The sequence below is a fragment of the Coregonus lavaretus genome, assembly GCF_964263955.1.
Source record: "Coregonus lavaretus genome assembly, chromosome: 14".
Classification (NCBI taxonomy): domain Eukaryota; kingdom Metazoa; phylum Chordata; class Actinopteri; order Salmoniformes; family Salmonidae; genus Coregonus; species Coregonus lavaretus.
Window position 1 is genome coordinate 36510012 of NC_140001.1, and position 26890 is coordinate 36536901.

Genomic DNA, 26890 nt, shown 5'->3' on the forward strand with positions numbered 1-26890 from the left:
TTTATTTTCTGGGTGACACTCCCGTGACACTACTGTACGACTGAGTCTTTGTCCCTTCCCTACTCTCCTGTGCACTTACTGTAGTTTCAAGGGGACACACTTTAAAGTGCTTAAACAGGTAATAGCAATCTAAAGTGCTTTAACAGGTAAGAGCATAGAAATGCTGAGTCATCGTGTCATGGCTGAATCACTGAGGAAATCACAGGGTGTGTCCAAATGGCACTGTATTTTATATATAGTGCACTGCTTTTGACCAGAGCCCTATGGCCCCTAGTCAAAAGTAGTGCACTACATAGGAAATAGTAGGGTTAGGAATTGCCAAGGACCTCACGATATGATATTATCACGATACTTAGGTGCCGATACGATATGTATTGCAATGTATGCACACATGACTGTAAGTCGCTTTGGATAAAAGCGTCTTCTAAATGGCATATTATATTATATTGCGATTCTTACGATTCAATATGTATTGCGATTCCATACTGTGCTTTTATTGCGATTCAATGTTCCAAACATATTTCTCACTATATGTCTGCTGCAGAGGGACAAGAGAAATAAAAATAAACAAATTGGCTCTGTATTTAAAAAGAAGATGGAGAACAAGCTATGAATGAGTAAAGGTGCAGATATAGCCAACTAGCGTAAAAATAATATTGCGATATCGTCAAAACGATACGATCCAATATATAATCAAAAATAATATCCCGATATGTAACTGTATCAATTTTTTCCCCCCATCACTAGGAAATATGGTGCCATTTGGGATGCAAACAGAGTTAGTATTGCTCCCCTTTAGCCAGCAGTGCTGAGGGGTCATGGAATGCCTATAGATGCCAGTGGCGGAGCCTGTGACAGTGTGGGTGGGGTAACTTTCTTAATTGCTGTATATCTCATCAAGACAATTACATGGATTAAACAACTCTGAAAGACAAGCCACAGGGACTGGAAGATGAAGCGGAGCCTTACTGAACACTGTGTTGGATGCCACCACCAAGTGTGTTAGTAATCCACCCAGAAGTTTACGAACAGAGATGCAGGCACGCATGAGCACGCACGCACACACAGATTGAGCCAAATCAAAGGCTTTGAACTTGCCTCTGTGTGTTCATATCTGTGTGAACCTGACATACATACAGACAGGGGAGGGCTGTGATGGAGCTATCGCCACCGCTGCTGTCGTCGCCAGTCAGGAGGTTAATCAAAAAAGATAAGGGAACACAAAGTGGGGTTGTGTAGCCGGCCCTCCTCCATGTTGCGTTCCAAATGCTACGTCTCCTCCACTGAGCAATGTGGCAGCAGCACATTCCTATTCCACCCAGATCTGTCTAATCTTAGGGAAATAAATAGAGGGAGCAGGGAGAGCTCTTCACTGCACTGCCCGACCAAGCTTGGGAATGTAATTGCTTGACTTAATAATGAAGCTCATCATTTGCTGTCTTGGAGGCAGGACCGGCTCCAGGCATAAGCGACATAAGGGGTCACTTAGGGCCACCGGCTGCTAGTGGGCCCCCGACCAAAAAAATTAACAAAAATGTTTAAATTTTGGGGGGAACTCAATCGGGGGGTCTAAACTTACTGTTGAAAGTTAGAATAGTAGAATACACAAGGTGCAAGTTCGAAATTTGGTTGTCCATCAGCAGTTTTTCTCTTGTTTTGTTAGTCACTGACAATCACTCAATTAGCCATGTCAGCTTATCATTTTTTGAAAATAAAAACGTTTGCCCGCTTGGTGGGGGGTGGGGGTGCCGAACCAAATCTTGCTTAGGGCCCCCAAAAGGCTAGAGCCGGCCCTGCTTGGAGGTCTTGCTCTGAACTGTGAGGAAATAACATAGGGAGCATGGCTAGGGAATTAGAAATAAGCACGAGGGCACATAAGGCTGAATGTGTGGTGGTGCTGCTATCTGCTAACTTGAATAGCTAAGTATAATATAATATAGTTAAGTATAGAGTACCTTTCCCAAAACATGAATTCAACATAGTACAACATACAGTAAATACTCCCCATCAAGGTGGCTAACATTGTATTCTTTATACGATAAAAAGTAGCAATTCACTGAAACTAGTTACGGTAAATCAATAGCATCACCCATTTACAATTACTCCCTTTGATTGATGTGAACAGTAAAGTTTGTGTATTGTGGGAGAAACTAACATGAAAGGAAGGCAATTACATGTGGAATGTAATATCCATTTTGTTTGTCACAATGGAATAACACTGAGTTTAACAAGCTAAGTTTAGTGCTTTTTGTTCAGTTTCACTTCAATTGGCTAAATTAATCAAAAGCAGTAATGAAAATAGCATGTTGTACAAATACTCGCACAGCAGCACTCCAGTGTTCTTTTCTTTTTTTAAATCAAATGTGTTTTCTTCCCCATTTGTGACCAATTACATTTGAAACACTTTATCACCTTGTGCGACCGCGTCCCAAATGGTACCCTATTCCCTATATAGTGTATCATGGGCCCTGGTCAAAAGTAGTACACTATATAGGGAATAGGGGTCGGAGCCCTGAAATTGTTCAGTATTTATTTGTGTCATGGCCTGGGTTCCCATTTCTGAGTCAGTTCAATGTGTTTAATCTCATATTAAGGTCTTTCATTTTATTTCCACAAGTTAAGTGTGGTGGATTGTAGTTTGGCTGTTCATTTCACACTTTCCTTTCAGTTGATTGTAGAATTGGACTCATTATGCAAGGTTCTCTGATGTTGGCACCACTCCAAATGTTTTGAAATGTAAAAATTCTAACCCATATTCACACTCCTTATTCAAGTTTTCATAAATGCATTACTTCTGTAATACAAGAGTAAATGCATTACGTTGAAAAAATATTTAACTGGTAAAATTAACCCTCTAAAATACTAGTCAATTATTCGTTCTCACAAATGTTTTACTTTAGTAAACTTAGCTAACCTTGGCTGCGGTGCTAAAATGCCAAAAATAATGCCAACAGATGTCAGATTAAACAAAATAATTGAGGTATGTAGGTTATGTATTATTCTTGTGGTGGATAGGAATATTTCATTATATACTTCTACTTATATTCCTAATGTGCTTGGTTTACCTCACAGCCTGAAGTTTGATTTATCTTTTATTTAAACACCTTATGAAGTGGAAATGTAAAACCACCCTCTGTAAAATGAATAATATTGGCTTGCTCTTTGCTCCAGCACATTTGCAATGTCCATAGATATCTGAATGTTAAATAAATAAGGTCTGGGGAGCTTATTTAAATGTGAAATAAATGCCAAAACAACTTATAAAACAGCTTCACTTGAAAATGTGTGCCTGAACAGATTTGGAGAGAGAAGTGAGATGATGAGCCAAGTTGAGAGAAGAGCAGTAACTCCAGTGCTACGTTTCCCTTAGTGTTCCAGAGAACCGGGCTAGGAGACACTCAGCCTCTCTCAAAGTGTCAAGCACAGACTTATATTAGACACAATGATGCAAAATGTATCCAAATCCGAGCGACTCATTAGCTCGCCTCAACATCATTGCTGGCCGAAGGAGTTTCAGAACACGTTCCTCCAGAGGAATGTTTACAGTGCATCAAAACCACCAACTCACATTCTATTACAGCTGGGAGGGGAGCAAGAAGGAGCAGGAGCAGCATCCGTCCCACTGCCGTGCCAGCCTGCGTGCCGAAAAAAGGCTCCCAAAAACCTCACACTACCACAAAACTTGCAGCTGCAATTTCAATGTTTCATGGAGAGGTGGGTACTGTATGTTGGAATTGTCTGGGCTGTGAATGCCTGCCTTGTATTCTACATTATTCGCTCAGTGTCTTTTAGCTGGGGAGATTCTGGGCTCTTCTCTGGGAATCTCCTATATTCTCTGCTGTGTGTTCATTCAAGGGGACCAGGCCTGAGTCCCAAATGGCACCCCATTCCCTATTTAGCGAACTACTCTTGACCTGGGCCCATAGGGCTCTGATTAAAAGTCATGCATTACATAGGGAATAGGGTTCCATTTGGAATGCAAACCAGTCTGGCATCACCCCACCCCACCATCCTCTCCATGGTGAATCATTCATAATGCACAGGTTGCCTACAGCTAAAATCCAATCAAACCCACACTATATAGCTATATAGTTCATACTGATTCACTTAAAGGAAAGGTTGCATGATATACAGTACACTGAGTATACCAAACAATACACCCCCCCCCCCCCCCGGTCTCAGAACAGCCTCAATTAGTCAGGTCATAGTCTCTAAAAGGTATCGAAAGCTTTCCACAGGGATGCTGGCCCATGCTTCCCAAAGTTTTGTCAAGTTGGCTGGATGTCCTTTGGGTGATGGACCATTCTTGATACACATGGGAAACTGTTGAACGTGAACAACGCAGCAGCGTTGCAGTTCTTGACACAAACCGGTGTGCCTGGCACCTACTACCAAATCCCATTCAAAGGCACTTAAATATTCAGTCTTGCCGATTCACCCTTTGAATAGCACACATACACAATCCATGTCTCAATTGTCTCAAGTCTAAAGAATCCTTCTTTAACCTGTCTCCCCCCCTTCATCTACACTGATTGAAGTGGATTTAGCAAGTTACATCAATAAGGGATCATAGCTTTCACCTGGATTCACCTGGTCAGTCTATGTCATGGAAAGAGTTCTTAATGTTTTGTATACTCAGTGTATATTCCACAAATCTAACAACGTACACTACCGGTCAAAAGTTTTAGAACACCTACTCATTCAAGGGTTTTTCTTTATTTTTACTATTTTCTACATTGTAGAAAAATAGTGAAGACATCAAAACTATGAAGTAACACATATGGAATCATGTAGTAAGCAAAAAAGTGTTAAACAAATCAAAATATATTTTATATAGCCACCCTTTGCCTTCATGACAGCTTTGCCCACTCTTGGCATTCTCTCAACCAGCTTCATGAGGTAGTCACCTGGAATGCATTTCAGTTAACAGGTCTGCCTTCTTAAAAGTAAATATGTGGAATTTCTTTCCTTCTTAATGCGTTTGAGCCAATCAGTTGTGTTGTGACAAGGTAAGGGTGGTATACAGAAGATAGCCCTATTTGGTAAAAGACCAAGTCCATATTATGGCAAGAACAGCTCAAATAAGCAAAGAGAAATGACAGTCCATCATTACTTTAAGACATGAAGGTCAGTCAATACGGAACATTTCAAGAACTTTGAAAGTTTCTTCAAGTGCAGTTGCAAAAACCTTCATGCGCTATGATGAAACTGGCTCTCATGAGGACCGCCACAGGAATGGAAGACCCAGAGTTACCTCTGCTGCAGAGGATAAGTTAATGAGAGTTACCAGCCTCAGAAATTGCAGCCCAAATAAATGCTTCACAGAGTTCAAGTAACAGACACATCTCATCATCAACTGTTCAGTGGAGACTGTGTGAATCAGGCCTTCATGGTCGAATTGCTGAAAAGAAACCACTACTATAGGACACCAATAACAAGAAGAGACTTGCTTGGCCAAAGAAACACGAGCAATGGACATTAGACCGGTGGAAATGTGTCCTTTGGTCTGGAGTCCAAATTGGAGATTCTTGGTTCAAACCGCCGTGTCTTTGTGAGACGCGGTGTGGGTGAACGGATGATCTCTGCATGTGTATTTGCCACCGTAAAGCATGGAGGAGGAGGTGTTATGGTGTGGGGGTGCTTTGCTGGTGACACTGTCTTTGATTTATTTAGAACTCAAGGCACACTTAACCAGCATGGCTACCACAGCATTCTGCAGCGATACGCCATCCCATCTGGTTTGGGCTTAGTGGGACTATCATTTGTTTTTCAACAGGACAATGACCCAACACACTTCCAGGCAGTGGCGGCTCCTGAAAAAATTCTCAGGGGGGGCAATTTTTCTGATGATTTAGGTGACCTACACACATTTTAAAAAATATATGTCCAGCAACAACATGAAGACAGGGGCAGCATATAAGTCAATACTGATATACACATTACTTGCTTCAAAAAGGCCTCATGGTTGAATTGGAAATATGTGCACCTGAGCATAATTCACAACAAGCAAGCAGGAGCTTTTGATAGAGGCTACTGAAAACATTGATGCAAGTTATTGGTAATAGGAAATGTTTATACACTTCCATATTCTGCCCTCTTGTATAGATTTGTGAAAATGAACAGTGATAGACATTTTCCCTGAAAACAGAATTTGAAAATAATTTCTAGAAAAGGTAAACACAGCTATCTGTATGGCTTTGTAAAAATGAACAACCATATTCTGGCCAATTGTATAGATTTGTAAATATGAACAACCATATTCTGGCCAATTGTATAGATTTGTAAAAAAAAAAGTTTTACTTTTTTTAAAATGAAAAATAACTATTTTAAACAACATCAACTGTGAACTGATTTGGGCGTGTGTGTGTTAAAGAGACAGACAGGGAGGGACAAAGAGAGAGAGAGGCTACATTACTTGTACTGAAACTGTTCTCTTCTCTCTTTCAATGCAGCAAAGCGGTCAATGACTTTCTCATTGAAATCAGGCATAAAATTCAGCTGATGCACATAGCAATGCACGTAATGGGCATTCTTGAAATGCTCACGTACCTTTTGCTGCACACCAGCCTTCTCTCCCCTCATCACACTGGCTCCATCGTAAGCTTGCGCAATGAGTTTGACTCTCAGTTTCAGTCTCTCCAAAAGCACACTGGCGATTGAGACTGAGGTTGATTCCGAGATGGGAAGGAACTCAAAAAAGCGCCCCTGCACTCTGTGGTTGCTATCTATGTACCTCAGCACCAGCTGTGTATGTGTAGAAACGTCCGTGGTCTCGTCAGCTTGGATAGCTACGAAGTTCGCCGACTTCACCTCCTCCACAATATGTTCCCTCTTGACCGCTAGCATACACTCCAGTAGCTCGTTTTGAATGGTCTTTGATGTGAACTTCTTTCAAAGAGACAATCGAGTTGCACTGAACGCTATAGCCATCTTGATAGTAGTACGTGAATTGATTGATGCTGCTACCCGCTCTTTTCTTAGTTACGTTCATGGTTATGTTACGTATGACGAAAGCGCGTAAGTGCAAGCCCTCAGAAACCCATAGAGATTGTATTGAAAGCTCTGATATTTGAAAAAAAAAGATTTTACATGAGAGGCTATGAGAGACTTCTGGGCGATTTTCAACCTGACTGAAATCGCCCCAAAACGGGCGGGGCCATTTGAAGCACGACTTTAGCCTGATTGGACATTTAGTGGCAGATCAGACGTCTAGATTAGAACACTGATAACTACTGTTGCCGTGATATAATTGATTAGAAAAAAAATCCCTTGCTTTTCCCGTTTGGCAGTGCGTCGCCCATATCGCCCTAATGAACACACCGCCCCTGCTTCCAGGCTGTGTAAGGGCTATTTGACCAGGACGGAGAGTGATAGAGTGCTGCATCAGATGAAATGCAATTGTGTTCGTTGTCCGTAGCATATGCCTGCCCATACCATAACCCTCCACTATTGGGCACTCTGTTCACAACGTTGACATCAGCAAACCGCTCGCCCACACAACGCCATACACGTGGTCTGCGGTTCTGAGGCCGGTTGGACATACTGCCAAATTCCCTCTTGATGTCTTTTCAACGTCATAAAAAATACATCTTATTTTGGTTGATATCTTATTTTTTTTGTTGAAATCTGACTGAACTACTGACCAGTTATCTAAATGCTACTCAATTAATAGACACCAATCTATTTAAACATGTGCATAGTGTTTGTGGGCCATTCACCCATTGCATATACTGTAAGAAACTAGAACCCTTACAATTGGAGTAATGGTATTTTTCAGCAATTAGCATCAACAAAAGATAGGTGCATCCAACAACAACACTGTCATTATAACAAATCACAGTGTGTAGTGTATGCCTACCGCTCACATTACACAGTCGGGAAGAAATATATTTTCAAAGCAGACAGTTTCCCCTTGCTGCATAATCCTGAAATCTAGAGTATTTAAACAGCCTGGAGTGTAAGGTAAGCTGTTCCCCTGCACAGAGAGGCTCCCATCCTGTTGGAGGGGTGCTAAGTGTTAAGGACTGGGAAGCTGGGGTCTTACCTCTGCCGTGGGCACTCCCTCTGGGGGGCGGCAATGCAGCACGATCATCCCTTTGATTGGCACTTCCTTCCCCTGGGGGTCCTGCTCAAAGTTCTTCCTCAGGTCTGTGTGGGGAGAGAACACCCTGCTGTCAGTCCTTGCCATGTCCAGTCTGCCCTCAATCTCCCCATCACTAACACCACTTGCCACTGCCACTCTCCCTGCCCTTGGTTTGGACACAGCATCAACCTTGGGAGTGAGAAATGGGCTGGGGGGGGGGGGATGGATGGATGGATCAGGAGCTGATCTCCTTTCCTTCCTTCCTTCCTTCCTTCCTTCCTTCCTTCCTTCCTTCCTTCCTTCCTTCCTTCCTTCCTTCCTTCCTTCCTTCCTTCCTTCCTTCCTTCCTTCCTTCCTTCCTTCCTTCCTTCCTGGCTCCATCTGCCTGCAGGTTCCCAAGGTCATTTGGAGGATAGACTGCACTGGCTGATGAGTACATATACTGTATAATATGCCCATGAAGCTTTACAGTATATGCCATGGGACATCATTTATTCTCTAGGTTGCACTCTGCTTTAATCTATTCCTCCTGCAGTGCAGTTCTGGCCATTCGCTGTAATGTGAGACTGTGGTATTACCATATAAATAAATATAATGAGTAGAACGGGCATAGAACCTCTAACCATGGCAATTTTACTGGCAACCTCATGGCAATACTCAAAATGGCCAACAGTCCACCGATGATGGCAAAATTGACCTGAATGGAGACATCCGTTCTACTCATTCTAATTCTATGGGTCAGTGTTTCCCAAGCCTGGTTCTATGCTCTAGCACTAACACACCTGATTAAACTAAAGGCTTGTTGATTAGTTGAATCAAGTATGTTAGTGCTAGGGCAAAAACTAAAATGTGCACCCTTTTGCGTCCTCAGGACCAGGACTGGGTAAAACTGCTATGGGTGATACAGTTATGTAGGCTACTCACATGCGATGTGTACCGTGGCCTTGCGGCTCTTGGAGGTGCCCAGGTGGCTCCAGGCCACACACAGACACCAGTAGTCCTCTGGGCCATGGAAGTCCTCCACCTGCTGACGGGACACGTTGATCAGCACCTCACGCACCTTCAGACCTGCATAGTGGAAAGAAACAGCCAGTAAGTGATCTTACTGGTTAGATCAAGTGTTATTTAGAGATAGCAGCAATGTACCAGGAACATTTACAGGAGCTCTGGTGCTCAGTCCTTGGAATGTGCTAACCATAGTTGAGAGATCCTAACAACATCTTTAAAGGGGAGAGGGGTGGGATCTGATCAAATATTTACAAAGTCTGTCTGGTAGTAGTGATCAATGGTTTCCCAAAATACAATTTTATACATTAGGCTTTTATGGTGGCCTGACACACTGCTCCAATCAATGTGTCTAATGTTATTCTGTTCTCCCTTTACTCTATGCTGGGTATTGAAAATGCATCACAGATGAAATAGGCAGTCCCCCAGGCCTTTCTTGGGATTCTATGTTGTGTGTGATGCAAAATACTGCTAACAAGAAAAATAGTTGCCTAGAGCAACATAATCCCCACTAACAAGCTTAACATCAGACCTGCTTCAAAATAATACTCTAGTATGTACAGTAACCATGACACAATAATAGTATATATACCATAGTAACACAAGCATAGCTACCACAACACAAACATAGCACATTTTTAGAACAAGCACATTAAAGTGTGTCTGTACAAACGGACTCTCCCTATTCTGAAATCCTCTTAGTGGCGCGGCGCAAAACTCGCCAGCTGAAATCTTTGCAGACCTGTCACATAGTTTAGAATTGTTAAAGGCTTCCATTTTGTATCTGTCATGGGTTTAGGGACCTGTCATGTTTGTTTTCTTTCCTCCTTTTCAGAGCCTCGATAGCCTGCAGGCTTCCCAAATACAGGATTAAAGAAAATATGCATTGTGGGGGGTTTATGACAGAGAAACACCAAAATAGGTTGCGTCGCAAATGGTACCCTATTCCCTATATAGTGCACTACTCTGGTGAAAAGTAGTGCACTATATAGGGAATTTGATGCGATTTGGGACACAAACCGAGTCCCTTAACACCCCCCACCCCACTCTCCTCTCCTGCACACAACAATAAATGATAAATGCAGCCTAATCTGACATGCTCGTTGAGTCATAACAGCACACTTACTGCACAGCATGCACTGCATATCAGAGTTCTGAATAAATAACAATTCAACTCCACATTAAATAACTGCAGGGAACATGGATGGACGGATTAATTAGGGCCCTATACGATAAGTTTAATTTCTTGCTTAATTTCGTATATTTATTTATTTTAAAGTCTGTTTTCTCCGTTTTGTTTTTATATTTTTCAGATTTTTCCCTGTTTTCAGTCTCAAAATCATACTTTTTTTCACAGAAAAACAACAAAAGTGGACGTTCTAAGTCCACAGCAATGCTTAAACCACATCAGGAGACCACTTTTGAGGTCTGGGAAAAATCTAAGAAAATGTCATTTTTGGGTGTAGATACCCTTTAATTCAAGTTAGCACCAGCAAAAGACTTGATTGGTTAGCAGTGTTTCTGTAGCACACATATGATTGCAGAGTTTTTTAAACAAATCACCACTGGATTGATGCAAATAATCATGATGTCATTCTGCCAGGTTTTTGGGAAAGCCTTTCCATCTACCAGAAGACTGTTGTCATTAGCATCATTGCTAACGGCTACAAAAAGTGGTAGACAAACGTGCATACACAGACAGAGACATTCCTGCCCATTACCTCAAAGGAATATACAATCACTTATGCATTTTGTTCATGTATTATCATCATCTTGGGCAATTTTTTAAAAAATGTAATAAATTAAATACATTTAGTTGATTTGCTACTAAGTTCAATACATTTTTGAATATTGTCGAATTCCGTTTTAATGTCTGGTTTCCGTCCGCATTTCCCAGATCACAGATTTCATAGGGCCCTAATTAATGCTGTTGCTTGTGGGTGAGATACAGAAAAGTACTCAAGATACACATTCATCGCCACAACCTTGAATACGCTCTACATTATGGCTCTGAGGAAAGACTAGTGTATGAATGATGCTAACAAACAACGTCAGCCGCCTGTTAAGGGCTCTACACAGTCTACGCAATTGGAGCCGATGGAGGTCCGCTTGCGTTGCGTAAAAAAAAAATCAAAACGCACAAATGTACGTAGAACTACGTAGAGAGCGACGCTAACGGATCTCCGTCGGCTCCGTTTGCAAAGACTGTGTAGATCCCTTTAGTCTCCAAATAGATTTTACAGAACATTTTTTGTTGGAACTCGGTCCCCTGCTATTCTCCAAACAAATTCAAATTCTGATGGGAAATGTTGTTGGAACTTGGTGTAAAGAGTTTATTAACAGACATCTCTGTAGACATGATTATATCCTTACTGGACAAGTAGATTGTGTAAAAGTTCTCCAATCACCACTACAGTCAGCAAGCACCAGTCACAACGTGTAGTGAGACACAAACATAATTCATAAATCCCCTGCTAAGATATGGCAATTGACAGAGTGTGGGGCTAAGAGACAGAAGAGAAAGTCATTACTAATGACGTCACAAAAGACCCCCCCCCCCCCCCCCCCCCCCAAAAAAAAATGAATCACTGAGTAATATGCTAATGAGAGATAGCAGGTACTGCTGTCTCTGGCGGTGGAGAGGCATATTTCCTTGAGGACTAACTGTCCACGACAGGTCGTGTGCCTGAGAGACAGACCCGAGCTTTGGCTTTGTCATGTCACCCCCTTTGTTTATAGGCAGAGCACCGTTGCCAGGACTTATTAAACTAAACCTCTTGATTTCATCCACCCAACACTTCTTTCTTTTTTTTATCTTAGTGGCTTTACAAGTGACAAAGCCATCCAAAAGGCAGAATTATACAAAGAGAGACTACAGGGAATAGGAATGGAGGTTAGGGTGGTGTGAGCCTAGTTGGAGTGGACAAAGCAAGGCTAATCTGTTCTTCCTATAGGTTTGCACTGTTGCCTTGCCATGGTTCAGTTTATTGAGTTGGACAGGAGGAAGAGCATAAGAGGCTGGATCCCGCTTTTGATCTATTAACCAACCAACGGACGCTACATTTTCCTGCCAGGGATTATCAAATAAGGCTCAATCCCAAATGGCACCCTATTCCCTATATTGGGTTGCAATATAAGTATTTTAACTGAGCCATTTCACGGAGCTACACTTCACGTGCAAAGTCCACTGTAAGTAAGTTGGTATTACAAAGTCAAAAGGTCCCCATGGAGTGTTCTAGCCATCGCTCTTTCACCTGCACAGTGTGCATGTTGATGTCTCCACCGAGCCTCCTCTTTCCCTTTTAACACATCATCCCACCCTCAAAGAGAACCATGACTGGCCTCTGTCAACACCCGTGTTTCTGCTTCCTGCTAAAGTTGTTCACAGGAGAGGCACTGGAGGGTTGGCATATAAAACGTGTGTAGAAATTGAGAAGTTTTGAACACAGATAAATGAGAGAGAAGCAGGGTGACGTTTTTGACCATATCTTACAACAATAATTTTAACTATCAACAATATCTACCCATTAACAAGTTCTGACTTGCTACAGTTGTGGTTGTATGTGTGTGTGTGTCCCAGTCTACTAAGGCAGCCATGGTAAATGTAAACACTTTGAGCACAATTGAGGATGTAACACTTACCTCTCAGCCGAGGAAAGAAACAGCATTAGCACATTAATGTCACTACCTATGGGTAGAAATAAAGAATGATCACACAAGGTAAGCACTGTTTAAAAAAAGGCCCATCTAAAACAATGACAGGGGCACTTAAGGCATTAATACAGAAAATCTATTACGAAATCAGATATCCTTTATTCTCTGCCCACATACACACACTCTAACCACTCACACAGACACGTGCTTGCACGCATACGTGCACACACACACACACACACACACACACGCTTCAAGCTTTAAGCTTGCTAGACAAACATTTGGGGACATGATATTTGATAATGCACCATTTTTATTCCTCACTGCAGAGAGGTAGGCTGCTCTATCCAGATGAGGCTTTTGCCTGCCACATCCATTAGGCACAATGCCCACTGTTTAACTCAACACTGACAGAGCCAACTCTCCTATTTACCTCTTTACAACAAAATCATATCCAATGTAATGCTTGCTAAAATGAAATCCAAAATATGACAAAAGAAGCACAGACCACTAATAGCTTATTTGGATCCATGGCATTATAAGCAGAGATAATTAGCAAGTAGGCCTATAAAAGGGCATTGTACTGCAATAGTTGTGGGGAAAAGATTTTACCTAATTGCAAATGCACCCACTTGTACAGGAAATATTGGAAAGTTGGTTTCGTCTCCATCTGTGGCTAGATAAGGGAAGTGATGTCAGACTGTTTTCAGTGGGCGATGGAAAAAGGGTTTTATTATTCTTCAGCATTTGTGACATCACTGCTATGTTTGCTGGAAATCCGTGTTTGCTCAAGGATGTCTGGGTTGAAGCTAGAGTACATTTTTATTGACTAGGTTCAGAAATGTAAACAATAGATTGAATTGACTTGTGTGTACAATGCCTTACTTTATAGGCAAGCCCACGTTCAGTGCAGTTGCGGGCATTAAAAATCCCGGTACAGGTTTTCGTAACAAACTATTGCTAGAAGATGCTAGAGCGCCTTGTTGCATTGCAGCAATTGTACTGCCAATACCCTGGCGCAAGCTAACTTTTTAGTGCCCACAAAACCCCAATGCAAAACCCTAGCTGTGCTCCAACTGTCCCTTATAGGCGTTCTAAGAACGTTTGAGAGGAGAATGGAGTCCACTATTTGAACATGTCAACACAGTGTCCGGCACAGACAGATGTCAGGTGGACTTAGCCATCTGAGCCCATGACAGACCTCAAGGTGCACTCTATAGATATGTGAGTACCTACCCAACAAAAGGATATTGTACAAATACAACACAGGCCTCAATACATCCAGTCCTGTCTGGCATGGAATAAAAAACAAGACATTTACAACACAGCCCAATGTAACAAAGTTATATCCCCCCTAAGGAGCCCATTCTGTATAGGGTACAGTATGTGTGTGAGGTGTATTGTATTGTCTGGACACATTCAGTTAACAACTCCATTAACGGTGTCACACAGGAATCCTGGGGCAAAGATAACATCAATCCTCGCTTTAGTGCCCATTACATAATGGCAAAAGCATTGCAACACTCAAGATATAGGAGGGTTGAGTGTGAGGTGAGACTGAGACCCCTTCTGAGGGGAAGCATAGTGTCACTGCCTTTTTTCAGCCTGTATGCTGTCTGTTTGTTGCTTCTTTGCAGCAGGATTGCGGCCTGTTTGTGGTCTGTTTCCTGCCTATTTACTGGCTGTTTTCCACCTGTTTGTAGGTTACATGGTAATGGGTTCCTCTGTCCTGGACTCTTAGCTCCTGGGTCTCATTCCAGGAATATGCTCCCTTCCATCTGCCCTCATTTCCATTCTTTCACTGATCTGATAGGACTGGATATTATGGCGTAAAACTAGTTGCTGGTGAAGTTATTGTTTACACCAGTGGTTCTCAAACTGGGGGGTCATAAGAAGTTGTTGTTTTTTTGGGGGGGGGGCTACGGTATTGCACCAAATTTGTGTCTCCAAAACATCCCATCTGTGCTTCAAAACCAAAATGTTCCTGTGCTGCTGACGACTATTTTGGTCCGCTCATACAGGGGTAATAAAGGCCTAGTTCACCCTCAGCACTCCTACTTCCTGCGGCTATGCCGAGAACACCTCTTATTACCGGTGCAGGTGAAGGCATGGGAGCAATTAATAAGGGGGAAAAGAGAACAATGGAGATGCAGGAGGAGAGGAACACATGGACAAAGAAAGAAGGAGAACTATAGAACAAAGAAACAAGAACATTAAAGACGAGGACATGAAAGACAAAGACAAAGAACAGACCAAAAGACAAAGAAAGTGCGTGAGTTGATTCCCATAGTCGAAAGCCAAGTCTAGCCACGACAGAGACTATTTAATTTAGGGTGTGACAAAAGAGTGCTCTAAACTGAACTAGGTTTTATTTTCTCTTTATTGAACAGGCTAAATGCCATGCTGTGAATATTTTATAAATAATTTAGATTTTTGCAACTTAAAAGCTGACTCCTCCTCTGTATACACCACACCTGATACCTCATAGATCGGAACCCCTCTGGACCGATCACAGCTACAGACAGGCCATGCTTTCCATCCAACCCTGCAACCTCCGCTGCATACAGGTAGGCCATATGATCCTGGTTGCTCTGGACTCTAGAGAAGTGACAAGGTATCCCTTGTTGATATTGGCTGCTAACATGAATGACTTTTAGCTCAAAATTCAGGTATAAAACACAGTGTATTTATGTATCTTTCGTTTTGAAAATGTTTATGGCTTTAATAACAGGCTACAATTGCGTGCGCGCGAACCACTGCGAACCACTGGCCTACACTAACCCAGTTGTCTCAGTAAGATCCATGAAGAGAAGTGAATGAGGACAGAGGGAAAGAAAACATGGTCAGGGAACCGTGCAGGTGTGTGTTTGTGTTTGTAACCACCAAGGTCGTTAATCTGCTATTCTCAGGCGTTTTCTCCCCCATAGTGTCCAGGCCTGTCTGGACCTGCCACTCTCCATTTGCCTCCAATGTGGGAGAGAGCAAGCGGCTTTGTCTGCTCACTGCTCACCAACGATAACATTCACTACGCACAGACTCAACAGGAAAGTTCAGTGATTTTTCTCTAATCCAAGGGCATCGAGTCCTTATGGAATATATTGGTCTATATGGGGCCCACTGGTGTGTTATTCCCAAAGGCACATCGACTATTTACCCCTGATAAAGAAGGAGAATTTAACTACCGTATTTTCCGCACTATAAGGCGCACTCAAAAGCCTTTAATTTTCTCAAAAAACGACAGTGCGCCTTATAATCCAGAGCACCTTATATATGGATCAATTGGTTAATTGGTTGATCCATACTGGTTGTACACAGCGCTCAAGGCGCTCTGTCAAAATGTTTCAGTATGAAAAACCAATAAAAACTATTTAATAATAATGAAATGTTTCAGTACGACTGGTAAACTAAAAAGCCGCACCGCTTGCAGCATTACGGCTACCGTAGTCAGTAAACACCGGTACTGTGCTTACTCACAGTCCCACACCACTTGTGTGTGTATAAAGACCCCAAAATGGCACCTTTTAAGAGACACGCTTACTACGCAGAGTTCAAGCTCAAGGCTGTCGGTCACGTAGTAGAATATGGGAATAGAGCAGCAGCGAGAGAATTCAACATTAATGAATCAATGGTACGGAAGTGGAGGAAGCAAGAAGATGACCTGCGCCAAGTAAAGAAGACTAAACAGAGTTTCCGAGGGAACAAAGCGAGATGGCCACAGTTAGAGGACAAACTCTAACAGTGGGTTGTTGAACAGAGAGCAGCAAGTAGAAGCGTCTCTACAGTCACTATTCGAATGAAGGCAACAGCGCTAGCACGGGACATGATCATCGATGAATTTCGAGGCGGTCCTTCTTGGTGCTTTCGTTTTATGAAAAGACGTAATCTCTCCATCCGCACACAAACTACCGTCTCGCAGCAACTGCCAAAAGATTACCAAGAAAAGCTGGTCACTTTCCGCGCATACTGCAAAAAGAAGATCACTGAAAAGAAGATCCGGCCAGAGCACATCACCAACATGGACAAGGTTCCACTCACCTTTGATATTCCTGTGAACCGCACTGTGGAGAAAACGGGGACCAGTACGGTGTCTGTACGCACCACAGGGAATGAGAAGTCATCCTTCACTGTAGTTCTCGCCTGCCAGGCTAATGGCCAGAAACTTCCACCCATGGTTATTTTCAAGAGGAAGACCTTGCCAAAAGAAAACTTTCCAGCCGGCGTCGTCATCAAAGCTAGCCCGAAGGGATGGATGGATGAGGAAAAGATGAGTGAGTGGCTGAGAGAAATTTACGTCAAGAGACCGGGTGGCTTTTTCCACACAGCTCCGTCCCTATTGATCTACGACTCAATGCGCGCCCATATCACCGATGCTGTCAAAAAAGTGAAGCAAACTAATTCGGAGCTTGCCGTCATTCCGGGTGGATTAACTAAAGAACTCCAGCCGCTAGATATTGGTGTCAACAGGGCGTTCAAAGCTAGACTGCGAGCTGCGTGGGAGCAGTGGATGACAGAAGGCGAACACACGTTCACCAAGACGGGGAGACAGCGCTGGGCGACTTACGCCACTATCTGCCAATGGATCGTGGATGCCTGGGCTGATATATCAGTCTCAACTGTGGTCAAAGCTTTCACGAAGGCAGGAATAATCTCTGAACTGCCAGGCAACAGCAGCGACACTGACTCGGATAATGACGAGAGGGAGCCGGGCAGGTTGGATGCCGTAGTCGCCCAACTGTTCAATTCGGACACTGAAGAAGAAGAATTTGAGGGATTCGTGGACGGGGAATGAACTGAAAAAGTGAGCTTTACGTGTTATACGTAACTGAACAATGTTGAGTTATGCACTAACGTTTGATTTAGTGGTATCAGACTGTTTCTTTTACTACGTGTTTACTGAATCAGGGAAAAGTTCCCCTCCACGTTTGGGAGAAGAGTGAGCAAGGCTGGGAGATATTGTTTAATATGCACATTAACGTTTGAACAACGTTACCATGGGAGTGAACGGAGTTGTCAGAACGCTTAATAAAGTTTGACTTTATCTGACTGTTTTGTTGACATTCCCTTTAGCACATCTCCATCTAGTGGATGCATAACGCAACCCCAGTCAAACGTTTGACTGCAGTATCTTCTATTCTATGCGCCTTATAATCCGGTGCGCCCTATATATGAAAACAGTTCTAAAATAGGCCATTCATTGAAGGTGCGCCTTATAATCCGGTGCGCTTTATAGTGCGGAAAATACGGTAGCTTAATTAAAAACACATAAAAGACGGTAGTAGGAAACATGGATCTTAAAGGTCCAATCCAGCCATTTTCATCTCAATATTAAATCAATTATGGGTAACAATTAAGTACCCTTACTGTGATTGTTTTCAATTAAAAAGAAACAAAAAAGCTTCTTAGCAAAGAGCAAAGAGCAATTTCTCAAGCAAGAATTTAGCTAGGACTGTCTGAGTAGTCTGGAAGGGGAAAACTGAAAACTAGCTGTTATTGGCAGAGAGGTTTGGCTATCTCTTTATTATTGGTCTATTAACCAATTTACTGCCTAGTGATGTCACCAGGCAGGCCAAAACTCCATCCCACCAAAACAGGCTGAAATTACAGCTCTTACACTAAAAGGGCATTTTCATCACAATTTCACAGTATTATGCCAACCTCAGTGTGGAAATATACAGTGGGGAGAACAAGTATTTGATACACTGCCGATTTTGCAGGTTTTCCTACTTACAAAGCATGTAGAGGTCTGTAATTTTTATCATAGGTACACTTCAACTGTGAGAGACGGAATCTAAAACAAAAATCCAGATAATCACATTGTATGATTTTTAAGTAATTAATTTGCATTTTATTGCATGACATAAGTATTTGATACATCAGAAAAGCAGAACTTAATATTTGGTACAGAAACCTTTGTTTGCAATTACAGAGATCATACGTTTCCTGTAGGTCTTGACAAGTTTTGCACACACTGCAGCAGGGATTTTGGCCCACTCCTCCATACAGACCTCCAGATCCTTCAGGTTTCGGGGCTGTCGCTGGGCAATACGGACTTTCAGCTCTCTCCAAAGATTTTCTATTGGGTTCAGGTCTGGAGACTGGCTAGGCCACTCCAGGACCTTGAGATGCTTCTTACGGAGCCACTCCTTAGTTGCCCTGGCTGTGTGTTTCGGGTCGTTGTCATGCTGGAAGACCCAGCCACGACCCATCTTCAATGCTCTTATTGAGGGAAGGAGGTTGTTGGCCAAGATCTCGCGATACATGGCCCCATCCATCCTCCCCTCAATACGGTGCAGTCGTCCTGTCCCCTTTGCAGAAAAGCATCCCCAAAGAATGATGTTTCCACTTCCATGCTTCACGGTTGGGATGGTGTTCTTGGGGTTGTACTCATCCTTCTTCTTCCTCCAAACACGGCGAGTGGAGTTTAGACCAAAAAGCTCTATTTTTGTCTCATTAGACTACATGACCTTCTCCAATTCCAACTCTGGATCATCCAGATGGTCATTGGCAAACTTCAGACGGGCCTGGACATGCGCTGGCTTGAGCAGGGGGACCTTGCGTGCGCTGCAGGATTTTAATCCATGATGGCGTAGTGTGTTACTAATGGTTTTCTTTGAGACTGTGGTCCCAGCTCTCTTCAGGTCATTGACCAGGTCCTGCCGTGTAGTTCTGGGCTGATCCCTCACCTTCCTCATGATCATTGATGCCCCACGAGGTGAGATCTTGCATGGAGCCCCAGACCGAGGGTGATTGACCGTCATCTTGAACCTCTTCCATGTTCTAATAATTGCGCCAACAGTTGTTGCCTTCTCACCAAGCTGCTTGCCTATTGTCCTGTAGCCCATCCCAGCCTTGTGCAGGTCTACAATTTTATCCCTGATGTCCTTACACAGCTCTCTGGTCTTGGCCATTGTGGAGAGGTTGGCGTCTGTTTGATTGAGTGTGTGGACAGGTGTCTTTTATACAGGTAACGAGTTCAAACAGGTGCAGTTATTACAGGTAATGAGTGGAGAACAGGAGGGCTTCTTAAAGAAAAACTAACAGGTCTGTGAGAGCCGGAATTCTTACTGGTTGGTAGGTGATCAAATACTTATGTCATGCAATAAAATGCAAATTAATTACTTTAAAATCATACAATGTGATTTTCTGGATTTTTGTTTTAGATTCCGTCTCTCGCAGTTGAAGTGTACCTATGATAAAAATTACAGACCTCTACATGCTTTGTAAGTAGGAAAACCTGCAAAATCGGCAGTGTATCAAATACTTGTTCTCCCCACTGTATATAACACACAGGGAAATGTCGTTTTTGACTGCACTAGGCCTATAAATTAACAGCATCAAAGGAGCAGTCCATCCATAACATCATAAGTACTTCTCTAGGAAGAAACCATGATTAATAATTTCTCCTTGGAACAAATGTATTATGATTCCCTCACATACAGTGCCTTCAGAAAATATTCTTACCCCTTAACTGATTCCACATTTTGATGTGTTACAGCCTGATTTCAAAATGTATTACATGTATTTATTTTTCTCACCCATTTACACACAACAATTTTTTGACAGTTTTGCTAATTTATTGAAAATGAAATACAGAAATATCTCATTTACCAGTCAAAAGTTTGGACACACCTACTCATTCAAGGGTTTTTCTTTATTTTTACTATTTTGTACATTGTAGAATAACAGTGAAGACATCAAAACTATGAAATAACACATATGGAATCATGTAGCATCCAAAAAAGTGTTAAACAAATCAAAACATATTTTATATTTGAGATTCTTCAAATAGCCACCCTTTGCCTTGATGACAGCTTTGCACACTCTTGGCATTCTCTCAACCAGCTTCACCTGGAATGCTTTTCCAACAGTCTTGAAGGAGTTCCCACATATGCTGAGCACTTGTTGGCTGCTTCCTTCACTCTGCCGTCCGACTCACCCCATACCATCTCAATTGGGTTGAGCTCGGGGGATTGTGGAGGCCAGGTAATCTGATGCAGCACTCCATCACCCTCCTTCTTGGTAAAATAGCCCTTACACAGCCTGGATGTGTGTTGGGCCATTGTCCTGTTGAAAAACAAATGATAGTCCCACTAAGCCCAAACCAGATGGGATGGCGTATCGCTGCAAAACGCTGTGGTAGCCCTGCTGGTTAAGTGTGCCTAGAATTCTAAATAAATCACAGACAGCACCCCCACAGCATAACACCTCTTCCATGCTTTAAAGTGGGAACTACACATGCGGAGAACTACTCATCCGTTCACCGCGTCTTATGAAGACACGGCGGTTGGAACCAAAAATCTCCAATTTGGACTTCAGTCCAAAGGACACATTTCCACCGGTCTAATGTCCATTGCTCGTGTTTCTTGGCCCAAGCAGGTCTCTTCTTATTATTGGTGTCCTTTAGTAGTGGTTTCTTTGCAGCAATTCGACCATGAAGGCCTGATTCACACAGACCCCTCTAAAGAGTTGATGTTGAGATGTGTCTGTTACTTGAACTCTGTGAAGCATTTATTTGGGCTGCAATTTCTGAGGTGCAGTTAACTCTCATGAACTTATCCTCTACAGCAGAGATAACTCTGGGTCTTCCATTCCTGTGGCGGTCCTCATGAGAGCCAGTTTCATCATAGCGCTTGATGGTTTTTGCGACTGCACTTGAAGAAACTTTCAAAGTTCTTGAAATGTTCCGTATTGACTGACCTTCATGTCTTAAAGTAATGATGGACTGTCATTTCTCTTCGCTTATTTGAGCTGTTCTTGCCATAATATGGACTTGGTCTTTTACCAAATAGGGCTATCTTCTGTCACAAAACAACTGATTGGCTCAAACGCATTAAGAAGAAAAGAAATTCCACAAATTAACTTTGAAGAAGGCAGACCTGTTAATTGAAATGAATTCAGACTTGCTTGGCCAAAGAAACACGAGCAATGGACATTAGACCGGAGGAAATGTGTCCTTTGGTCTGAAGTCCAAATTGGAGATTCTTGGTTCAAACCGCTGTGTCTTTGTGAGACGCGGTGTGGGTGAACGGATGATCTCTGCATGTGTATTTGCCACCGTAAAGCATGGAGGAGGAGGTGTTATGGTGTGGGGGTGCTTTGCTGGTGACACTGTCTTTGATTTATTTAGAATTCAAGGTACACCTAACCAGCATGGCTACCACAGCATTTTGCAGCGATACGCCATCCCATCTGGTTTGGGCTTAGTGGGACTATCATTTGTTTTTCAACAGGACAATGACCCAACACACCTCCAGGCTGTGTAAGGGCTATTTGACCAAGAAGGAGAGTGATGGAGTACTGCATCAGATGACCTGGCCTCCACAATCCCCCGACCTCAACCAAATTGAGATGGTTTGGGATGAGTTGGACCGCAGAGTGAAGGAAAAGCAGCCAACAAGTGCTCAGCATATGTGGGAACTCCTTCAAGACTGTTGGAAAAGCATTCCAGGTGAAGCTGGTTGAGAGAATGCAAAGAGTGTGCAAAGCTGTCATCACGGCAAAGGGTGGCTATTTGAAGAATCTAAAATCTAAAATATATTTTGATTTGTTTAACACTTTTTCAGTTACTACATGATTCCATATGTGTTATTTAATAGTTTTGATGTCTTCACGATTATTCTACAATGTAAAATACTTTACAAATAAAGAAAAACCCTTGAATGAGTAGGTGTGTCCAAACTTTTGACTGGTAGTGTAAGTAATCACACCCCTGAGTCAATGCTTTATACACTGAACAAAAATGTAAACACAACATGTAATGTGTTGGACACCCTCCAAAAAATATATAATAATATTTAAAAAATGTTGGTCCCATGTTACATGAGCTGAAATAAAAGATATGCACAAGAATTAACTAAAGGGCTCATGTAAATACACTACATTACCAAAAGTATGTGGACACCTGCTCATCGAACATCTCATTCCAAAATCATGGGCATTAATATGGAGTCGGTCCCCCCTTTGCTGCTATAACAGCCTCCACTCTTCTGGGAAGGCTTTCCACTAGATGTTGGAACATTGCTGCAGGGACTTGCTTCCATGCAGCCACAAGAGCATTAGTGAGGTCGGGCACTGATGTTGGGCGATAAGGCCTGGCTCGCAGTTGGCGTTCCAATTCATCCCAAAGGTGACTCCCGAGTGGCGCAGTGGTCTAAGGCACTGCATAGCAATGCTAGCTGTGCCACTAGAGATACTGGTTCGAGTCCAGGCTCTGTCGCAGCCAGCCGCAACCGGGAGACCCATGGGCGGCGCACAATTGGTCCAGCGTCGTCCAAGGTAGGAGAGGGTTTGGCCGGCAGGGATGTGGGTTCGTTTCCCACGGGGGGCCAGTATGAAAAAATAAAATAAAAAAATAAAAAATATGACGTATGCATTCACTAACTGTAAGTCGCTCTGGATAAGAGCGTCTGCTAAATGACTAAAATGTAAATGTAATGTAAAATGTGTTCGATGGGGTTGAGGTCAGGGCCAGTCAAGTTCTGTGCAGGCCAGTCAAGGTTTTCCACACCAATCTCGATCAACCATTTCTGTATAGACCTCGCTTTGTGCACAGAAGCATTGTCATGCTGAAACAGGAAAGGGCCTTCCCCAAACTGTTGCCAGGAAGTTGGAAGCACAGAATAGTCTAGAATGTCATTGTATGTTGTAGCGTTAAGATTTCCCTTCACTGGAACTAAGGGGCCTAGTCCGAACCATGAAAAACAGCTCCAGACCATTATTCCTCCTCCACCAAACTTTACAGTTGGCACTATGCATTTGGGCAGGTAGCGTTCACCTGGCATCCGCCAAACCCAGATTCGTCTGTCGGACTGCCAGATGGTGAAGCATGATTCATCACTCCAGAGAACGCGTTTCCACTGCTCCATAGTCCAATGGCGGCGAGCTTTATACCACTCCAGCCGACGCTTGGCATTGCGCATGGTGATCTTAGGATTGTGTGTGGCTGCTCGGCCATGGAAACCCATTTCATGAAGCTCCCGACGAACAACTCTTGTGCTGTCGTTGTTTCCAGAGGCAGTTTGGAACTCTGTAGTGAGTGTTGAAACCTACACGCTTCAGCACACAGCGGTCCCCTTCTGTGACCTTGTGTGGCCTACCACTTCGCGGCTGAGCCATTGTTGCTCCTAGATGTTTCCACTTCACAATAACAGGACTTACAGTTGACCAGGGAAGAAATTTGGCGAACTGACTTGTTGGCATCCTATGACGGTGCCACGTTGAAAGTCACTGAGCTCTTCAGTAAGGCCATTCTACTGCCAATGTTTGTCTATGGCGATTGCATTGCTGTGTGCTCGATTTTATACACCTGTCAGCAACGGGTGTGGCTGAAATAGCAGAATCCACTAGTTTGAAGGGGTGTCCACATACTTTTGCATATATAGTGTATGAACAGAGCTTGTCAATCCAATCATTTCTTTCTTTCTTTTAAACCAAAGCTCACGTCATGGCTTGCAGCCGTCTGTTTAAATCCGAGGCACTGTGACATTGATTTTCTCAGTTATCTCTCCGCTGTTCAATTATGTATAGGCATGCTGACCCTATCAAAAAATCTATTACTGACAGGTAGGCAAGACCCCGCCTCATCCCAGAGGCCTCAGCACAGCTGTCTGTGGTCATCTCTAGTCATCCCACTCCACTCCATGGGGTCTGAAAAAAATTCTCATTGCTTAGAGAAATACCTGGACGGAGGTGTAAGCAGCTGTCTGGGTTCATTTGCCACGGTGATATTCAAATAGACATTTATTGACATTTAAACATAGACAAATTGGGACAGAAGTCCATTTTCCTTTAAGGTAGGAAGGTTAATTGAAAGGAAATGTTCCATGAGCAGCACTTAGTGACAGTACATTCTCAACTTATTACTTCACTTTGCTGGCTGACTTTAGTCTGTGGTCAGTCTCTGCTCTCCTCTCCTCCTAGCTCTCCTCTCCTCACCCCCTAGCTCTCCTCCCTGTGCCTCAGTCTGGCTAGATCAAGGGCATTGAAGCATTGCTTATCTGTGGTTCATTAGCCTGGTTGGTAAATAAGAGATGTTATAATCACGGTGCTCCTGTTGGCATTGAGGGCCAATGTCCTAATCAATAACATCAAATTCTTCATCGATCTGCTGTTCTGATTAGCTTGGCTTAATCCAACACTACACAATTTGGCTGTCCACTACAAGAGCAGGACAAAGCAACGTTGAGGATGTTGTTATCACTGGTGGTTATGAGTTTAATGCTGATAAAGCTAGCTGGCTATCCAGTGGGCCAGGCGTGAGGTGAGAACAGGACAATCTCAACCAGGCTCTTTTAATTGCAAATCCACCTGGGTCTCCTTCTGATACAGAACCCGTTGATTTCACAGCCTAGGCAAGGTAACATCGCAGGCGGTTAAGTGCAGGAGATTAAGAAAAAGTAATAATTGTTCTCTGAGATATAGCTTAAAGGCAGAGCAAGGTAAAAAAAAACAAAAAACATTTTCAAACACGGAGTGCTTGAATCAAAATCTGTGAAATTGCGTAGCGAGCGAAGATTATGTGTTAGGTTAAGTACCATGTGGGGAGGCAGTGCTCCGTCTGGAGGGAGCTCAACGAGCAGACAGTTATTCACTTGAGAATGCAGATGAGCTGAACAAGTATGAACCGAGTTAATGAATACAAAACAGCTTTCAAATCCTACATCAGACCTGATCTACTCGGGATTTACAGAGATCATATACTCCCTTTACAGTAGGAAAACATCACGATGGCGCTATGAAATAAAAAAGGATAATATCAAGTTTATAAGCTTATGAAATAAGCATTATGAGCCATTATGGTACTGCTAGGTGCTTTGTTGTAGAGAAGTTAACAGACACTGATTGGTCAATACGTCGTCAGACCCTATATACATGTCTACAGGTAGCCTTAACTAATATTACAACAACCATTTCCTCCAAATCCAGTGCAATTGTCATGCTTATTTAGTGCAATTCCCTTTATTTTGGTAATTTGCATAAAATGATTAAAATATAGTGCTCATGGTATCCATTTTCCATTTTTACAAAGAATTGATTGAATTTGTTTTCTTCTCCTGATGACAATAATTCATGATTTAGCAACAACAGATTTTTGCCCACAGTCCTCCTACCACCTAAAACATCCCAGTGTGATCTTTCCACTGTGTCAAAATGTTGAAGGGGAACAACAGGCACTTAACTTTTTGTTATTGCTAGATAATGCCCCATTCTCATCTCTGAAATCAATTAATTAGCTCGCCTCTTGCTAAGCAGTGGACGTAGCATAAAGCCAAACAGTGAACTATTCCCTCATACTTTTCCAATGCACTGCCTGAATCACACAGAGCAGAAATAGTAAAAGTTCTGACTTTCTTTTCCCCCATTATCAGTCACACAACAATTTCACAGCACAGCAATCACACAATAATGAACTTCCAGAAGCAATTAAACAGGCTTTACTGCAAAGGGACCTTCATGAATACCAGAAAGACGACTCCTCCTTTTGAGAAGCCACTAATCAGAACACATTCCAGTCGAGGTGTCACATCAGCTTTGTTTTCCCGGAAATCCCTTCAGGAAACAGAAGTGAAGCGAAGGCCTCTAATCAACACAACCTGCTCTAGGCTACGTCCCAAATGGTGCTCTATTCCCTACATAGTGTACTATGGGCTCTGGTCAAAAGTAGTGCATAGGGTGCCATTTGGGGCACAACCCTAGTTTGTTTTGCACGTCTCTATCTGACACCAGCCTGATCGGTCTCTAATTGGACTGAACATACGGGATCCATACTTGCGAACATTAGAAAAAGTTTAAATGTAAACTTTTCTCAGTCTCAAAATATGTATTAGACAATTAAAATCGTTGACATAGTTGCACGTGATCAAACGTTACATGTTAGCTGTTCCCATTAGATAACATGGTACATTTAGCCCCTCATTGATTATCCCTTACATATATAAGATATAGACGTGTAGGCCTACACTTACATGTACAACGCTTCATATGCATTATTATAATCATCCACTTCATCACGTTATTTGAATCGAGCATCGAGGACCAGCAGTGAACAGTTTTTCCTTAACAAAAATGCTTGATGCGAAGGGGGGTTCAAACCCACGGTTAATGTGCACTATCGTTTAAGAGTCAACCGCTTTAGCGGTGTGTGCCACC

The 26890-nt window shown here is 42.7% G+C and overlaps 1 protein-coding gene across 1 annotated transcript in view; it reads right to left on the reverse strand.

The window, feature by feature from the left end:
• The window catches only part of unc5db (unc-5 netrin receptor Db), a gene marked incomplete at both ends in the record, with an annotated part of 221555 nt that overhangs the window by 38175 nt on the left and 156490 nt on the right, over positions 1 to 26890 (reverse strand). The window contains 2 exons of the mRNA XM_084177511.1: positions 8045 to 8148; positions 9008 to 9151. Coding sequence (XP_084033637.1) covers positions 8045 to 8148; positions 9008 to 9151 — 248 coding nt within the window. The remainder of the gene's footprint in view (positions 1 to 8044; positions 8149 to 9007; positions 9152 to 26890) is intronic.